Below are 16569 nucleotides of genomic sequence, written 5' to 3' on the forward strand. Positions count from 1 at the left end.
TCTCTTTTTCTATTGGGTGTTCAGGATATCCTTTCAGCCAATGACAGTTGTATACCGAGAATAGTTAGTAAAGCACATCTGCATCCCCACAGTAATCACAGGTTACTGGATAGGAATTTAGATGTTTCTCCAAAAGACATGTTTGTATTTTGGGAGGTTCTACACAACAGGGAGTGTTTGAGCTATGCAATAAGCCATTGTGTGTTTAGTGAGTCAGATGCTAGTCACAGGAGGTGGGTTTGGGGACTTGGCTAATAATTTGTATTTTTTTATGTGCAATAACTCCCTGTGGTGTTTGTCCAAACAAAAACAAGTCGTAAATCCAAAACCAACAATGGAACATGAGGGATGTGGCTTTTTCAGCAGTTCCTGAACACAATATCTCTGCAAGCAGCAGACAACAAACAAAAGGGTAATTTCTAGGAAAAATAGCCCTCAAAACTGGCAGCTACCAGTAATATCCCTGCAGGGCAGCCATGCCTCCAGCGTAACAAGAAGCAGCAACATGTCCTTCACAATGGTAGGGGATATACATCAACCCTTTGCTTCTGGCAGTATCACCAAATATATTTTTTTACAACCACCGACTAGGCACAGACTTTCCTTGCTGGATACCAGGGTAAGCGTGTCCTGGGTAAGGAGGTGAAGGGAACCAATTGAGATCTTTGTCCTTGGCTTCATAGTCCCAAATGTTATCATAGCTGAGGTCACTCTGAAAGCTCTGCAACTCTGCGTAGTCATGCTCCAAGCTGTCCACTTTCAGACTTTCAGAGGAGGGCAAGTCAAACATATCTTCAACTGGGAAAAAGAACAGAAAGCAAGAGTTACAAGGCAGGTACTTAAAATGTATTTCAAATGTAATGCATCTGTGATTTGAGTTTGTTTAGTGACCATCACTACTGTATAATGTGTTGTTCCAGGAAAGTTTACAAAGTAGTTGTTCCACCATACACCAAGAAAACTGGATATCCTTACTACAGTGACAGTGCAACCTGGCCCAGGACATAAATCCCCAGCCTGCAGGACTACGAAGGAGCAACCAGGGAATTAACTAATAAGCGTAAGTCAATGTTATCTACTGAACTGGTAGTTTGCATAAAATTCGTTATCGTTCCTCAGACTGCAAACTGCCACCTGCAGCCAAAGACAGAATATAAAGTGCTTTATAAAAAAAAGAAAAGGAAATCCCTTTTGCTTGGGTTGTCTCTGTGAGGTAACAAGAATGGCCTTATCCCCTTTCTACAGGTTTTGGATGTTCTTGGCACAAAGATCTATGATATAGCTGCAGTGTCACCTGTTGGTGAAACATGGCACTGCAAAGTGACCTTCAGTTCTCCCAACTCACTAAGGGCTTTTGGATCCCCCCATTGTTACTACACAGAAGGGCCACAATGAAAACAGGATGTTATCCTTACCAAGAAAAGACTAAGGCTGACCATGTACTATTTTTAACCATGTGCAGCTTTATTTTTTCACAGGAGTTAACTTGGGCGTTACTGAGTGCTGGAAATTGGCTCATGGGTAACGCTACGTTTGTTGGCAACAAGGCAGACCTGGTTACAAAACAAACTTACCACAGTTTTCTCAGCACTATAGTAAATTTATAACCGCTTAACCTGATAATTGGGGCTGATTTATAACTTGCATGTTTGAACTTTTTCTCCTCAATTACCCTTGCAGCAGTCTGGTGCAATAAACATCATGACAGCTTTATGACATTACCTGCTTTGTTGTGGCGGGATAAAGCAATTTCTTCCTTGACTGAGGATATCTAGAATGACATAATAAAAAAAGCATGTTTACAGTGCAGCAGAAACATGTGTGCTTCTGTATTATGTACACTGACTATTGGAATTCTGCTAGTATAAAGGGCAACTCCAGGCACAAATCTAACAATTATCCACCTCAATATATTATTATTATACAGGATTTATATAGCGCCAACAGTTTGCACAGTGCTTATGTTACACTCTTCCTTTCCAGACCATTTTCCAGTTTTCAGTGCCAAGATAATTTGACTGACAATTACTTGGGCATACATACATTTCTTTTTAAATAAAGTAATACATTGTTACTGAGGTGGTTAAGGTGCACTTAGCCTTTAAAAGTCTCCCACTGAAGCCAAGTGCAAGTCTTCTAGTATTAGTGGAAGAAAGTTCCTTGGAAGATGAAATTACAGTCTGTACAATGCCTAGAAAATCTCCAGCAAAGACAGAAATAAAAAGCTGGTTGAGGTTCTAGTCTTCCCCTACTCTTCTTACACAACAAATTGGGTTAAGTTTAACTACAAAAAAAACCATGTTATTTGCATTTTCCTGTCGTGCCCGGACCTGCGAGTCCACGTGGGCACAACTTCCCTGTTATGTTAACGAAATTCTGAAATAACTTGAAATAAAGAATTTATAAAACTACAAAAAAAACCTCAATTGGTCTGTAAAACATATACCATTTGGACTGACTTCTTGGGTTTCAGGAGCTGATAAGTAACTGGGTTTACATTATGTCAGACATCAATGTACCTGTGGGAACACACATTCGTGTGTCCTGCTCTAACATTTTATGGCAGAGGAGAACTTACACTTTTGAAGAAGGAGGTCTGTTTTGTGGGTATGAGCCTGGAGTCAATGGATGTGTCTAGCTCGCTATTCCTGTGCACCATGGACCTCACCAGCTTCTGGCTTCCATTCACCGGATGGGAATACATCTTCTGCACAGCTGGGTGCGGGTTGCTCTTCCCGTGGAATGATTTGTTTATCTTCAGGTCGGAGACATGGCTCTCAGTGCGGTTTGAAGTCAGATGTTGTAGAATCTTATTGATAAATAAAAAGAATAGCCTGAATATTTTATCTACACATGCTCGTATTACCATTTGTTGCTTTAAAATGTTCAGCTGTGGTCTACATCTAGTAGGTACACACAAAGCCAACACAATATAGAGTACTAACTAAACAAACAAGACATTTCTTTATTAGCTAGAGATGGGGATTTTGGGTTATTAGAATTTATTTCATTTTCTTTTCTTCTAGTGGGAAAATAGGAAATTCATTTATTTTTACTTGTAATATTTCCCTCACTGTTTGTCTTGCCGACACCCCTAACTAACACTTACCCCACTCTCTCCACAATAAAAAAACAAACCCCAAAACCCTTTTACTTCATGATAACGGACACGTACCTCATCCACCAGCCTTTTGCCCGATGTTCCGGTTGGCGTGTACGGTTCAGCATACAGTGGAGACATTGGCAAAGTCTGAGAATCGGATGGTGAGGTAGTCTTTTGGCTGTCTGACAGACTAGTCATTCTGCTTAACTGAAGACACACAATGAATGGGTTACTACAAGTGCTTCAGTAATGTATTCCTATAAGATACACACACACTTTGTAATGTATACTTATTTTCTTTTCTCTATTTAAATAAATGACGAATGGCCAATTTACCAGCTATTCCTGTATAAAATATGTTTGACTTTATAGCAGACTAAAGGTTAAACATTATTGATTATATTTTTAGACCAAGCACTTATCAAACACTCAGGCATGGTTATTAAAACTTACTGGCGCTATTAACATAATACGGTCACGTGCGCAGACACCTTAGTAAGAAAGATAGCAGCCCTGTAATGACTGGGTGTACAGGTGCTGTCGCAATATGACATTACCAGGGCTTAGCTATTATAGTTGGCACCTTGTGCTACACTTTCAACATAGTTTAATATTTACAAATGGGCTCTTATCCTTACACCATCCTATAAATACCATAACATTGGCTTGTTTTCGGAGTATCTATATTTTAATGACCTGTAGTCATAAAAGGGTTAAAGAAAAAAAACTCTTCTTCAAACCTGTGCTGGTGTGGGATTAGACCCTGAACCCAGTCCACCAAAAGGATTTTGTTTTAGCGCCGTTGTAAGAGTCTGGAAAATTTGATGGTAGCCTTAAATGCTTGAAGCAAACCTTGTAGTAAAATTCAGGGTGTGCTTATTAGATCAGGTCTCCTCCCCTTTGTAAAAGTTGCTGCATTAAGGTAGCTGAAAAATGAAGGGTGTGACATCACTATCCTTCCAAGAATTCTGGGGAACCATGAGTACCCCAAATCCTGTGAGAAGACACTATGAGAGTCTCCATCTTGGACAAACCTGCACCCAATTTTATCTTTTGCCACATGTGCTCCAAGATGGAGACTCTCATAGTTTAGAGTTAGGACCACACTATATAGAGGTGCCTTGGCGCGGCTGTGCGGCTTTCACATTTTCTGCAGAAGACGTGTCTCTAAACCTCTGTTTTTAACCTTAGCGGTGAGACAAGTTTTTTTGCATGCTGGCTGGTGAGTGTGATGGGAAACTTTTTGCTGTTACTGTTTAAAGCCCTTCCATGTGCACCTTGCTATAAAACTGGTGACAAATTGATGAGTGCGTTTGCCGTTTGTTTTGCTTGACAGATCTAGTAAGCACACATTACATTCTACTGAAAGGTCCGCTTTAGAACTGAAATCTGGGCACAACAAATTTCATTGAAAGTTGCCACAAAGCATATAAATCCAATTTACATGCACCAAATGCCTTTGCAAAACCCAGATATTACCATATAAATGTAGTGGTGACATCATTACTGTGCCTGTGCAAAGTTGTGGGAGGGACCCAGCAGGCCCACCCACTACAAGCTGCCTGCAGAAAGCTACAGGATGGGGGTGGATGCAAGACCAGCCAGCACTGACTGGTCCAAATATAGAAAATTCCTGCACAGTGGCAAAGTGCAGTAGGTGTTTAATGCTGGATTACTGCACATATGTGGAGGAAATACACAAGATACCAAGATTAAACTAACAATACACATGCCCATTGTATTTAGACAATAATAGTTTTGCCTGGAGCTCAGCTTTAAAAGAGTTCTTAAAATGAGAGTAAAAGATAAATGCTTTGTCCATCACAACTTACCAGCTGCTGTGGTGTGACAGAGGAGTGCGCTTTGGATTTTTCATATGAATATGGCTCTTTATATAAGGGGGACAGAATATCTTCACTAGGGGTCTCTTGGATGTTCATAAAGGGAGTGTTTTCCAGGTCGTAACTCTGTGGCATTACGGACGGTATCTGAAGACAAAGGTTCTTCTTCCCTTTAGACTCGCGGGTGCTGCCACCTCTCTGTAGATCACTTGATCCATTTTGTCCGCTCTGCCAATTATGATTCACCAAACACTTCAAAAAGAGAAAAGAAATAATCAGTACTCTGGTATATCACAATCCAAAAGGTTTTATTTTTCCATTACGTTTAAGAAGTCTGATCTAATTCATCATGCAAGTTTGCAATCATGTAATCATGCAACTGGGCAGTTTTGGATAGAATGCAGTTCTGCCTGGTAGCCTGCAGGGGTCAGCATGGCAACTCTTTCCATAACAAGACAACAGCAATCAACACAATTTCTTCGTGCACTAGAAATCCAACATTAAACTGCGTAAACATAAATCAAGAAAGGAATCCTTTATTTTGAACTAAAATGTTATTTTTAAAACAGTGTACATACTGTAAAAAAAAAAAAATAGTTTTATAAACATAAAAAATGAAAACCATTATAATGTCACCTTAATACGTTAATACAATAATGAATAGTAAGGGACTTACATGAACTGGTTGTGAATAGCCAGGTGATAGGGGATCCTCCTGTAAGGTTTGTTCGCCCAGTATGGTGTATGACTGACGGTCAGAGCCTTGAATAGTGGTGTTTGATTGGTGGTTTGAGTGGGGCAGCTTCACTGAAGACGCCCAGGATTTGGTACGACCGTCTGATGCGAATGAGCTCCTGCAGCTTGCAGTCACCTGTGATATGGAGGGGAAAAAAAATGTTCAAGTTGCCAAAAGAACCGAGACATTGTAAAAATTTAGACCCCCTCTAAATCTAAAAACAACTATTTATTTTTTTGTCAGTGCACAACAGGTCTCGGGAGCAGAATGCATTTCTAGCGATCTGGTATTTGATTTAAATGGATAAAACATGGGTATTGCAGAGATAAAACACATTTTATTTTGCCTTGACACATACTTTAAACACACACACACCAAACGTGATAACAGCACCATAAGGCAACTTTAAGGCTACGGCTGCCCTAACAGCCATTTGGTTTGTGGCACAATGTAGAATAGCCTTAGAAGCAATTGATTTTCAAACCATTCCTAAGGCAGTGCTAATGCTGAATCAATGGGTGTCCGAGGCTGGACTGCGCTATGAGATAAGCCAGGAAGCTCTCCAAGTAATTAACCAGTGTAGATGGACAAATGCATCGTGCTTTTGACATCAGTTTAAGATGCTTCTAAGATCATTTAGAATTCATTGCAGTTGACCCAATTTAACTACTCGGCTTATATGGGGAGAGAAGCAGTTCTGAGGCAAGCAAAAGTCCTGTACTTCTCGTCAACCCAAAGGTTGTTGGGGCTTCTGAGCCACCTAATCCTACTCAACATGGCACGTTATTATGGGGGAGGGACGGCACAGTAGAAGTACCCTGCACATTATTTGAGACATTGGTATACAGTACACAGAGAACAACTTAAAGAACATTATTGTAAAGGGTGTTGTGTGACATCTTAGAAAAGTCTCTTTTCTCAGAATGCAGACTTATCTTGACTCAGTTATCATTTCCACATTTCACCAACATTGCCATCTGTTGGTGAAATCTGGTATTGTATCTAAACCAAGAAAACAAAGATTCTTTATGAACCACAGTATTGTTATGGTCAGACTTAATTCCATTATTACAGACAATGTATATAGGGGCTCCTGCTGTTCAGTGTGCCCTCACCCCTCTCTTTTTTTGATATGAAGTGATCCCATGCAAATTAGGTGATTTTTATATCAGGAATCCCTAGTAAAGGTCTCTTGAATTGTGCACCATTTGCCCGTAGGCTATCCCCTCCAGGTTCATAAACTCGTAATCATTTGGTAATCTCTGTTCTGACTGGTAGTGTACCTGCTCGTGATGTGCAGAGTGTGAGCCACAGAAACTGCTGGAGCCAGACAATGAGGAGTCTCGGTTTTGTTGCTGAGCACGTTTCAAGTGTTCTATCCACTCATCATAATCCTGCTGATTGTAGCAGATCACCCGGATCGTGTTGATGTACCTTCCTGTCAAGACACAGGTCAGACATAACCTTATGTTAGTTAATGGGTCACTTGGCACAGAAACCAGTTATTTCTAGAACACAGCCTTTGACAAATCACAGAAATCGCTAAATTGCTATTAGGCCAAGACGGGGAGCTTATCGAGGTAAACGCCAAGTATCACACTCTGGAGCACTTTTAATGAACGGACACTCATTATGGGTGTCACGGACAGACTAATAAATGTGCAGAACACTGCTGCCTCTAGTTTCCTAGATTTAAGATTTTTAAAACCTTGGATATCGGGAAATAGATAAAATACTAAGAAAACAGCAGCGCAATAGAAAATTAATCTGACATTATTGTAAGGAAACTCTGGTATCTTAAAGTGTTCGGTCTCCTTGATGTGACAGATTGACCGCTATGGTTGGTATGCAGATATGCATGATCTTAAACTGGCTCACTCAAATCTGTCCATAGGTGTCTACTACGATATCTGTTAGGCCCCAATTCCAGCCACAACCAACTTTAGCATCCAGGATAGAGCAGGGAAGAGCTAAAGATCTTCCCAACAGGCACAAAGACAGCATTAAAAATCTGGCCAAGAATCTCACCTTTTCCCACTCTATCCAAAACAAAGGTTTGGTTGAAATCTCGCTTTAAAGGGTATCTATGGTGAGAACTAAAAATAAATATGTATTCCGATATTGAATTTCCATATTTTCTATCCCACGCCAAATACCCATATTGCTCTAGAAGTTTGTAAATTTACTTCTTGAAGATGCCCATAGGATGTACTTCCTCGATGCACTATTTGATTCAGCCCTGTGAATATGCACAGAGCCTGCCTTCAGACTCAACGTCTGAACAATGCAACATTATCAATGCTTGCTGGGATATTTAGTCTTGAGAAATCGAGATTGCATCACATCAAGCAGCAGGGAAAGAGATGCAAAGCACACTGGGAATCCAGGAAGTTGAGGAAAGTGATGGGGAGACGAAAGGCAGCACTCACTACATAAAAGGGATTCTTTTCAAGTAAGCAGTCTCAAAAACAACTCTAGTATGTATTCCTATTACAATGCTGATGTTATAACAGGAGACGATATGCTGGGACTATACAACTCCTTTAATGATTTATTCTTATAAACCAAAGCCGGAGCAGACTCTACCAATTCTATATTTTCTGGTGTATGGACGCCTTAGAGCATCTTTTCCTTCTCACCTTCTAATAAGAAAGCCGACTTCTGTTTTTCATTCTCGTCTGCAATTACCCGTATGGCTTTAAGCGGCAGTTCTCCCTGGTAATAAAAAAGGATCATTGAATTGTACAGATCTTGGCTGAAACCTTTAGCCACACTTGCAGCCACCACAACCCAAAGCTGTTCTTCTGGTGGTAAAGGGATTATTATTAGCATCAATTATAAAGAGGGTGTCATCACAGCCTGATGAGGACAATTTAGTAATTTACACTTGGCATCCTGTTCTCACACACACCTCTCTATAGTGTCAGGCTATGCTGAGTCACAACCAGTTCCTCTTGATACAAAGACATGTACACACAACTCCATGGCCGATAATCTATGCACTTACAGAAAAATAGGACACACACAATGTACATTCCTTAAAAATACAGGCTTGATGTCCTGCACATGCACATTCAAAAGAGCCAACACTCAATACATTTTTGTCTTTACCAACTAAATACAGCATGTAGTAGGTGCTGTGGGTTGCTGGCTCCCCTCCTGTAGCTTGATCATGACCAGGAGTTGCATTACTAAATTCTACCTGCAGCACCATCTGCTGGTGAAAACTAGTGCTGCAATGTAAACATCTATACGAGAACGAACGTATTCAATATTCAGACTTTAGCTCGCTTAGTATTGTAAACAAAACTGGGCTCAAGAAACTTGGGGCCCTTTCATGTAAAATTTAACTGAAAATAAAAAAGGTAACATTACAATACATGAATGATTTGTAAGTACCAACATGCTTACCTTAAAACAAAGGTTTTTTCCCTCTTCAGAAAGTATCACGAGTGTGGAAGGGTATAGGACCAATAGCCTCACATTCAGCTCCTGTAAAAATACACAAGGTTCAAAATAAACCACACTACAAAAAAAAAAAAGGATTCAGAGCATTACATTTGTGAATTGGTGGTGCAGGTAACTGACATCCAAAAACTAACAGAAAGACACTTGAGAGACACTCTAGATGCCCAGAGAGAGCTTTTAGATGCCCAGAGAGTCTTTCAGTTATCAGCCCCAAGCTGAGGTCGGATGTAGCCATCTTTAAGAGATAAGGTTACCCTAATATCATAACTTAAAGTGTATGTATAGCCCAAACTTTTGGATAGGGCAGGGAAATGTTAAAAAAAGGTTATTTTTTGCTGCCTGTGTCCTGCTGGAGACACTTCTGTTCACTTTTTGTCATGGAGACACAACGGGAAGGGAGAGGAAATCTCCCCAAAACATTTGTCCCATTGGAAGGATTTTCATCTTACCTCTACCTCTCAGCACAATTCTAAAATGTAGGCCATTATGTCTCTCTCTCTCTAGGTGATAATAGTCTCCAGGACAACCAGTGGCGTGAATCTACACAATGGGAACCGAGAGCACAATAAAGACTTGGCAGAGGGTGCAGGCCTTCCACACTCTATCCAAAACTCAAAACAAAAGTTTTGCCTTTATGTACACTTTAGAAGTGGATCTCCGATTATTACAAATATCCTTTCCTGTTGGATTCTACTGGAAATTAAGACACAGAAATGAGTGCAAAGATAAATACACAGCGAGGTTATAAAATAATTAAGCATTGTGACACATGTAAATTAACACGGCAGTGTCCTTGCTATGGCATTCCATTCTAATCACAAACCCGATTACAAAACACAGGAAAAAGGTCCACTTCAAGGAAAACGTGTTGCTTTCCAATTACAGTATGTCATGGGTGAGTGTCTGATGAACAGCACATTATATGACATCCTTGTATTATGGAAAAGCAGATCACTTCAAAAGGACACTTCCTTCAAGGTATGGCCTGAATAAGAAAGACTGACAGAAATATCTAAGGTGTCATTGCTGACTTTCTTTGAAAAATAATGGTAGCCTGGTAGTTAAGCTCATTCAAGGGTTCAGTATTTCCCGAGTCGCTGGTCCAGAACAAATTTGCATATAAGGAGTTATAACTTCTATGGTGGTCTGCTTGTTCTGGGCCAGTGACACAGAGAATTGCAGACAGACAGCCAATTAAAATTTTTAGATAGTGGTCAACCATGGCAGTCTACATAGCTCCCTCCGTATAGGTTTCCTTTAAAAAAAAAATTCTTGGACTTGTCAGTTAAATGCATTATTTAGATGGGGACATTTTAAGACATTTGGGAGTAGCTTGCGACAATCTAAGTACTTCAAAAGGCAGCCTAACCTCAAATGCAGGCTATTCCAATCGGCGGCACATTAGAAGTAAATTTATAAACCTCCATAAGACTTAGCTGCATGAGCAGTTGCAGAGTTATGTAGCATTAAATTGGTATTAAACCCTTTGTTAAAATAACTAGCCTTCTATTTGAATGCCTTTAATATTGTCCATAATGCCAACACATCTGAACCACTCTGTTCTAGTGCAGTGATTCCGTTACTTCTATTCAGGGATCACCCTCATCATGCCCCCCCATGCCCAATGGTGGGATGACATGTCCTATGACGCTTTGTGTGCGCAATGAAGAATCAAACGTTTCCCGCAGCCCCACCTCTTTATTATTACTGTCCATCAAAGATAAGTGGGCGGGGAGGTGGGCGGATCACATAGCCCCTTAGTCTCTGTGCCACCTGTGCATGTGGCTGTATGGAACTGTGTAGTCTCAAGGGAAAGCATGCATGCTGCATTGCCTGTAGAGAGCTGGCTAACTGGAGCTCAGAAAAGGAAGTCAGAGGGTGCAAAAATAAATAATCAATTGCTGCAAGGAAGAGACAAAATTGGTAAGGAGACTAGAGAAAATGTATGTATGGCTAAGTGATAACTAAATTAAATTATTTGGGTTTTATAATACTTTAAAAAAAAAAAAAAAAGGTACTAATCCTACTTATGCAATTAAAAACCAAAAACAAAATAGAAACCAGAGATGAATTGTACCCTTTACTTTATTTTTATTTATTTTTTTTGTCCATGGCAAACATCACCACGAATTGTGAAAATAGCAAAAATCAGAGTGTGAGAAAAAGACAGGCGGGCATACTGTAACTTCCAGCCCCAAACTGGCCATCACCGTCTTAAAGGTGGTTTGTACGGAAAGAAAAAAAGGTATGCTTCAATTGCTGACCTCTAGTTGCCCGCTTGTTATGGTGATCCAACAGCATGAACACTTTCTGACCCTCTGTCCTGCAACAGGTATGCAGATCAGGAGTTCAGACTTAACTGGCTGCATACTTGTTCAAATTATGTTTCCAAGAGAATGTGACCAGAAATAGGTATGTCACAATCTTTATCCCTTTAGCATAGCCGAACAATCTCCAAACCATTACCATAACGGAACGCAAATTGTGCCATCTTATAAATGAAGGAAATGTCGTCCTCTAAAAACACAGCAGCACTAACCTGGAACGGAAGTGTCTGAAGCTTCACTTTGGAGATACAGGCGATGGCACCTAGGGATTCTCTCTGTGTTCCTTCCCAGTCAAGCACTGGCTGGTTCTGTACAGACCTCCTGAGTTCAGACTTCTCCCACATATTATTACCATTGGTTACCTGTGTAAAGAAAATAAAATAAGATTACCACTATAATAAAAAAAGAACCCACTGATCTAAGGGTTGTTATAGGTTGTTAGGAATCATCTCTACCTGTGAGAACCTTATGTAACCAATGCGCACATATACATGAAACACCATATCCCTGTATTGTGTTACACTCAATATTAATAGTGATGAACAATGGATTATTGCCTGCAAATATACTATTTCTCCAAACAGTGGCAGCCCTCAGGGGTATTTGGTGTAGGGGTCTGAACTCCCAGTCTATCCATTGTTCTCCAAATCCATCACAATTTCAAGTACTGCATAACTAACAACTAAAGTCTTGGGTCAGGGGTAGGCAACCTCGGCACTCCAGCTGTTGTGGAACTACAATTCCCATGTGGCAAGACTGACAGCTTTGGGCATGACTCTTGGAGGCAGAGGCATATTGGGAGTTGTAGTTTCAAAGAGTGCTGAGGTTGCCTGTCATAGAATATGTACATATTTCATTGGCCAAATGCTTGATACACAGACTATTGCCTGTCTGTCATCGAGCTACACTTGGAGGTTAAGCAGCAAGAGGAGATGACAAGTACATGAATTGCATCAAGTCCACCCTGTCACTTAAAGATGATCACTAGTCAGATATTAAAAACCATGGGGTAAATTTATCAAAACTGGAGCAAACAGAATGGGGAGCAGTTGCCCATGGCAACCAATCAGCTTCTCTATTCAGTAAGATTTGAAAATGACAGAGAAGCTGATTGGCTGCAGTGCAAATCTGCTCCAGATTTTGTCTGCTCCAGTTTTGATAGATCCCCCCCAATGTGTTGCTAGAGACATACTGACAGAAAAGGGAGAAGAGTGAGGAGTTCAAACAGCCTCCTGCTGCTCCTACACCATCCAATCACAGACTTGGGGGTGGAAGGTGACAAAGCTGCATTGCTTAACTGGAATAGACAAAATTGAGGTCAGCAGCCTTTTACGTGGAGTTCAGCTATAAACTGATAAAACAAGAGTCAGCCATTTAATCATTTCATCTGATAATCTCATATTAAAATCAAGTTTACTTTAAAACATCTGCAGGTAGCTAAAAGGATGTCTATGTAAACTGATGACAAACCTTACACCATTAGATGTAGAAAGATTTTATTTAGTGGGATTTAAAAAACAAATGAAGAGGTTTTGTGGCATACTTAATCTAATGGAGATCTACACTGTAATTATGACAAACTAAAAAACAAGTCAAGTTACTACAAGCAGTAATAGAGGTGCTGGCAGTACGCTGGCACGTATCAGACAATCACTCATAAATACATCACAATAATTCCTGAATAAGCTGAATAGAAACATTTCAACTTACTCATCACTATGACAAACCACAAATCAACGTGAGAGCAATAACAAACCGATGGTGAAATGAACCTATAATACAATGTAATCTGCTCAAATAGAACATATCGCAGCTTAACAGCGCTTAGATGTGGTGGCTGAATTCATTTTTACCTGGTGATCCTGCCAGTAGTAAACTTCCTGTCCTTGGGTTACTACATCATTCACAGTACTAGATCTACAGAGGAGCAGCGTTGTCATCCTATGACAATAAGTGTGATAGGACTACAAAAAGCTTACCTCTCTCCTCATCCCCATATCAGCTTACAAGATTTATGGTGGTAACAAAACACTTTCAATGCTATATTCAACAGCCCATGAAGGAGAGATCAATATATGTGTTTCCTATGTGCCCGAATTTAACCAATTTTAACTATGTCAACCTATATGGTTAGATTGGTTAAGCTGGGTCTACAAGACTATTTTTTTCATTCACCCATCAACAAGGAATCCCCTCTGCTGTTTGTAGTGTATTCTAATAGCAGCCACCGGCTTCCGTCAGGATACCCAAACTGAGCTAGCAGCTGATTGACTTCCAGCTCCTTTCGCCCAAGAATTTTCCAACCTGCTCCTTCAATCAGCTGATCCTGGGATGCCGGGTGGAAGGGTGCTGACAGCCCCACACACTGTGCGCATTTCAGCCAGTTTATCAGGAAGGGCTGAAATTTATCCCATGCATGCCTGGCTTTAGATTCTGGCACATGGATGGGTTTCAAAATAAGATATTCTAAATAGATCTTGTATGAATAACACGGAGAGAATCTACTCTCTCATTGAAATAGCATCAACTTTTGTGTATAATAAGTGTTTATGATTATACTGTAAATAAAATTGACATACATCTTTTTAAGCACTATTTTGTCTGTGATCTTTTACAGAAACCTAAAAATCTCAAATATCTCTATTTATGGCTACTGTAATCCCAAAAAGATTATGGGAATTTGGTGTGGGGTTGTTTTTCAGGGGTTGGGCTTGGCCCCTTAGTTCCAGTGAAGGGAACTCTTAAGGCATCAGCATACCAAGACATTTTGAACAATTTCCTGTTCCAACATGACTGCTCACCAGTGCACAAAGCAAGGTCCATAAAGACATGGATGAGCGAGTTTTGGGTGGAGGAACTTGACTGGCCTGCACAGAGTCCTGACCTCAACCCGATAGAACGCCTTTGGGATGAATTTGGGATGTATCATTTCCCCCTCCTCTTTTAGATTGTAAGCCCTCAGGGGCAGGACCCTCCTTACCATCTTGTCTTGAATTGTATTGCAACTGTAATGTCTTCCTTATATTGTAAAGCGCTGCGCAAACTGTTGGCGCTATATAAATACTATGTAATAATAATTATAATAATTAGAGCGGAGACTGTGACCCCGACCTTCTTGTCCAACATCAGTACCTGACCTCACAAATGCGCTTCTGGAAGAATGGTTAAACATTCCCATAGACACACTCCTAAACCTTGTGGACGCCTTCCCAGAAGAGTTGAAGCTGTTATAGCGGCAAAGGGTGGGCCAACTCAAGATTGAGCCCTACGGACTAAGACTGGGATGCCATTAAAGTTCATGTGCGTGTAAAGGCAGGCAACCCAATACTTTTGGCAATATGTTGTATATACCGTATACATTCCATCCCTTTTAGTTTGTAAGCTCTTATGGGCAGGGCCCTGCTTACCATCTTGTCTTACTAGTATTGTAACTGTAATGGCTTCCTTATATTGTAAAGTTCTGCCCAAACTCTTGGCACTATATAAATCCTCTGACTGCTGTCTGCATCTATTGTCCAGGTAGAATGTTATACAGTTCCACACCATAGTTAACATCTTTGTAGTTGTTGTGGTGTGATAACTTCAGCCAGAAAAAAAAATGACTGGAGGGGGAAGCGAGCCACGCGCCTGATCCAATCTGCTTGCAGCTGTGTTAACACCCGGGATATTCCCTTAGCCGGCCAGGAAAGCCTCTCCACCCTGAACAGCTGTTGCTGCTGTCCAGGACTGTCTGTCCCCATAGCAGCTAAATCTAGAATTTCAGGAGACACAGGTGCAAACACAGAGGAGAGCGTGGAAGGTGAAAGAGGACGCAGGATCTAAGCTGCATTTTATGATCTGAAAATATCGTTATTAAAGCTAAACCCCGGGCACAAAAACTTTAATAAAAACATATTCCTCAATAGCCACAAAACGATAGAAATCCACTTTGTGAGCACCAAATTCTTTTGAGAAACCCAGTTATTACCTTCTGAAAAAAATGACATTGACATCATCACTGTGCTGCACACAAAGTCCGCTTTACAGCTGAGATCTAGGCACCAGAACTTTTATTGAAATAGATTATTTCCTTTGCAGCTATTAAGTAATATATTTCATGTGCACCAAATGCCTTTGCAAACCAAGATACCATAGAAATGTAGTAGGGATATCTTCACTCTGCCTGTTCAGACAGCAGAGCTGTGGGAGGTGCCCAATAGGCCTCACCCACTACAGAAAACGACAGAAGGGGCAGATACAAGACTAGTCACTCTGCCCAAGAAACGAGAGAGCAGCAGTGACCGGTCTTTATTACAGGAAGCTCCAGACAGTCTGTTTTTTAATCCATACTGTTGACAGGGTAATTTGTTTTGTTGCAGGCTAGCTGGCAGGTGCGCTGGGGATTTTTTGTGTTTTGTATGGTTTTTTTAATCCGTCCCATGCAACCTCAGGCCAGATAGGGGGCAATGCCCAAATTGCCACAGCATTTTTCTTTATGGCAGAGAAGTGCGTACCTATCATTCCAGGACATTGAACAACTATGGATTGCTTGCTATAGTGTTGCTGCATAGAATATTCGCTGTTCGTTTGACTTTTTCCAATAAGCCTGTGTGTTTATCTTTAAAGCATTTCAGGGGCTTAGTACATAAGACTTGCTGGCCGGCCAAACATGTATAGATTATTCCATGATGCCGTAGGGGCTTTTAAAAATATAAGGAAGTTTGACAACCAGGCTGATTGCCAGCATATCAAAGCAATCACTTGAAATCAACCAATATGACAACCCCAACCTAATGATCCTTAAAAAGGGAAAGAAGTGATTGATTACTACACTGAACGATCATACTGACCTGTTTCCAATGTATTTCCCGCCCTGGTATAAACAGGCGTTACTGTGCAACATGCAGCAGATCATATATCAGATTTCCAACATAACTAATCTCACTCCAGAAAAGTGCTTAACGTGGAACATCTACCCCAGAGGCCTTTAACAGCTGAGCTAGTAACACCAACCTAGCCAGAACACTAGAATGACTGCCAACTATCCAAGACACCTGCATAGGGCAGATACATACATAGTCCCCAAGGATTACAGATTCCCAGGGACAATTGCCA

General features: G+C 40.6%; 1 protein-coding gene across 1 annotated transcript in view; it reads right to left on the reverse strand.

Annotated features, from left to right (window-relative positions):
• Nucleotides 1-435: 435 nt before the first annotated feature.
• PLEKHN1 (pleckstrin homology domain containing N1) overlaps nucleotides 436-16569 on the reverse strand; it is a 50168-nt gene continuing 34034 nt past the window's right edge. Inside the window, exons 7-16 of the mRNA XM_018557501.1 lie at nucleotides 11688-11837; nucleotides 9092-9172; nucleotides 8320-8395; nucleotides 6964-7118; nucleotides 5621-5815; nucleotides 4936-5196; nucleotides 3176-3310; nucleotides 2579-2809; nucleotides 1723-1771; nucleotides 436-798 (exon numbers count right to left, since the gene is read on the reverse strand). Of these exons, the coding sequence (XP_018413003.1) occupies nucleotides 575-798; nucleotides 1723-1771; nucleotides 2579-2809; nucleotides 3176-3310; nucleotides 4936-5196; nucleotides 5621-5815; nucleotides 6964-7118; nucleotides 8320-8395; nucleotides 9092-9172; nucleotides 11688-11837 (1557 nt within the window). The 3' untranslated portion in view covers nucleotides 436-574. The remainder of the gene's footprint in view (nucleotides 799-1722; nucleotides 1772-2578; nucleotides 2810-3175; nucleotides 3311-4935; nucleotides 5197-5620; nucleotides 5816-6963; nucleotides 7119-8319; nucleotides 8396-9091; nucleotides 9173-11687; nucleotides 11838-16569) is intronic.

The sequence above is a fragment of the Nanorana parkeri genome, unplaced genomic scaffold, assembly GCF_000935625.1.
Source record: "Nanorana parkeri isolate BGI_ZX_2015 unplaced genomic scaffold, ASM93562v1 scaffold287, whole genome shotgun sequence".
NCBI lineage: Eukaryota > Metazoa > Chordata > Amphibia > Anura > Dicroglossidae > Nanorana > Nanorana parkeri.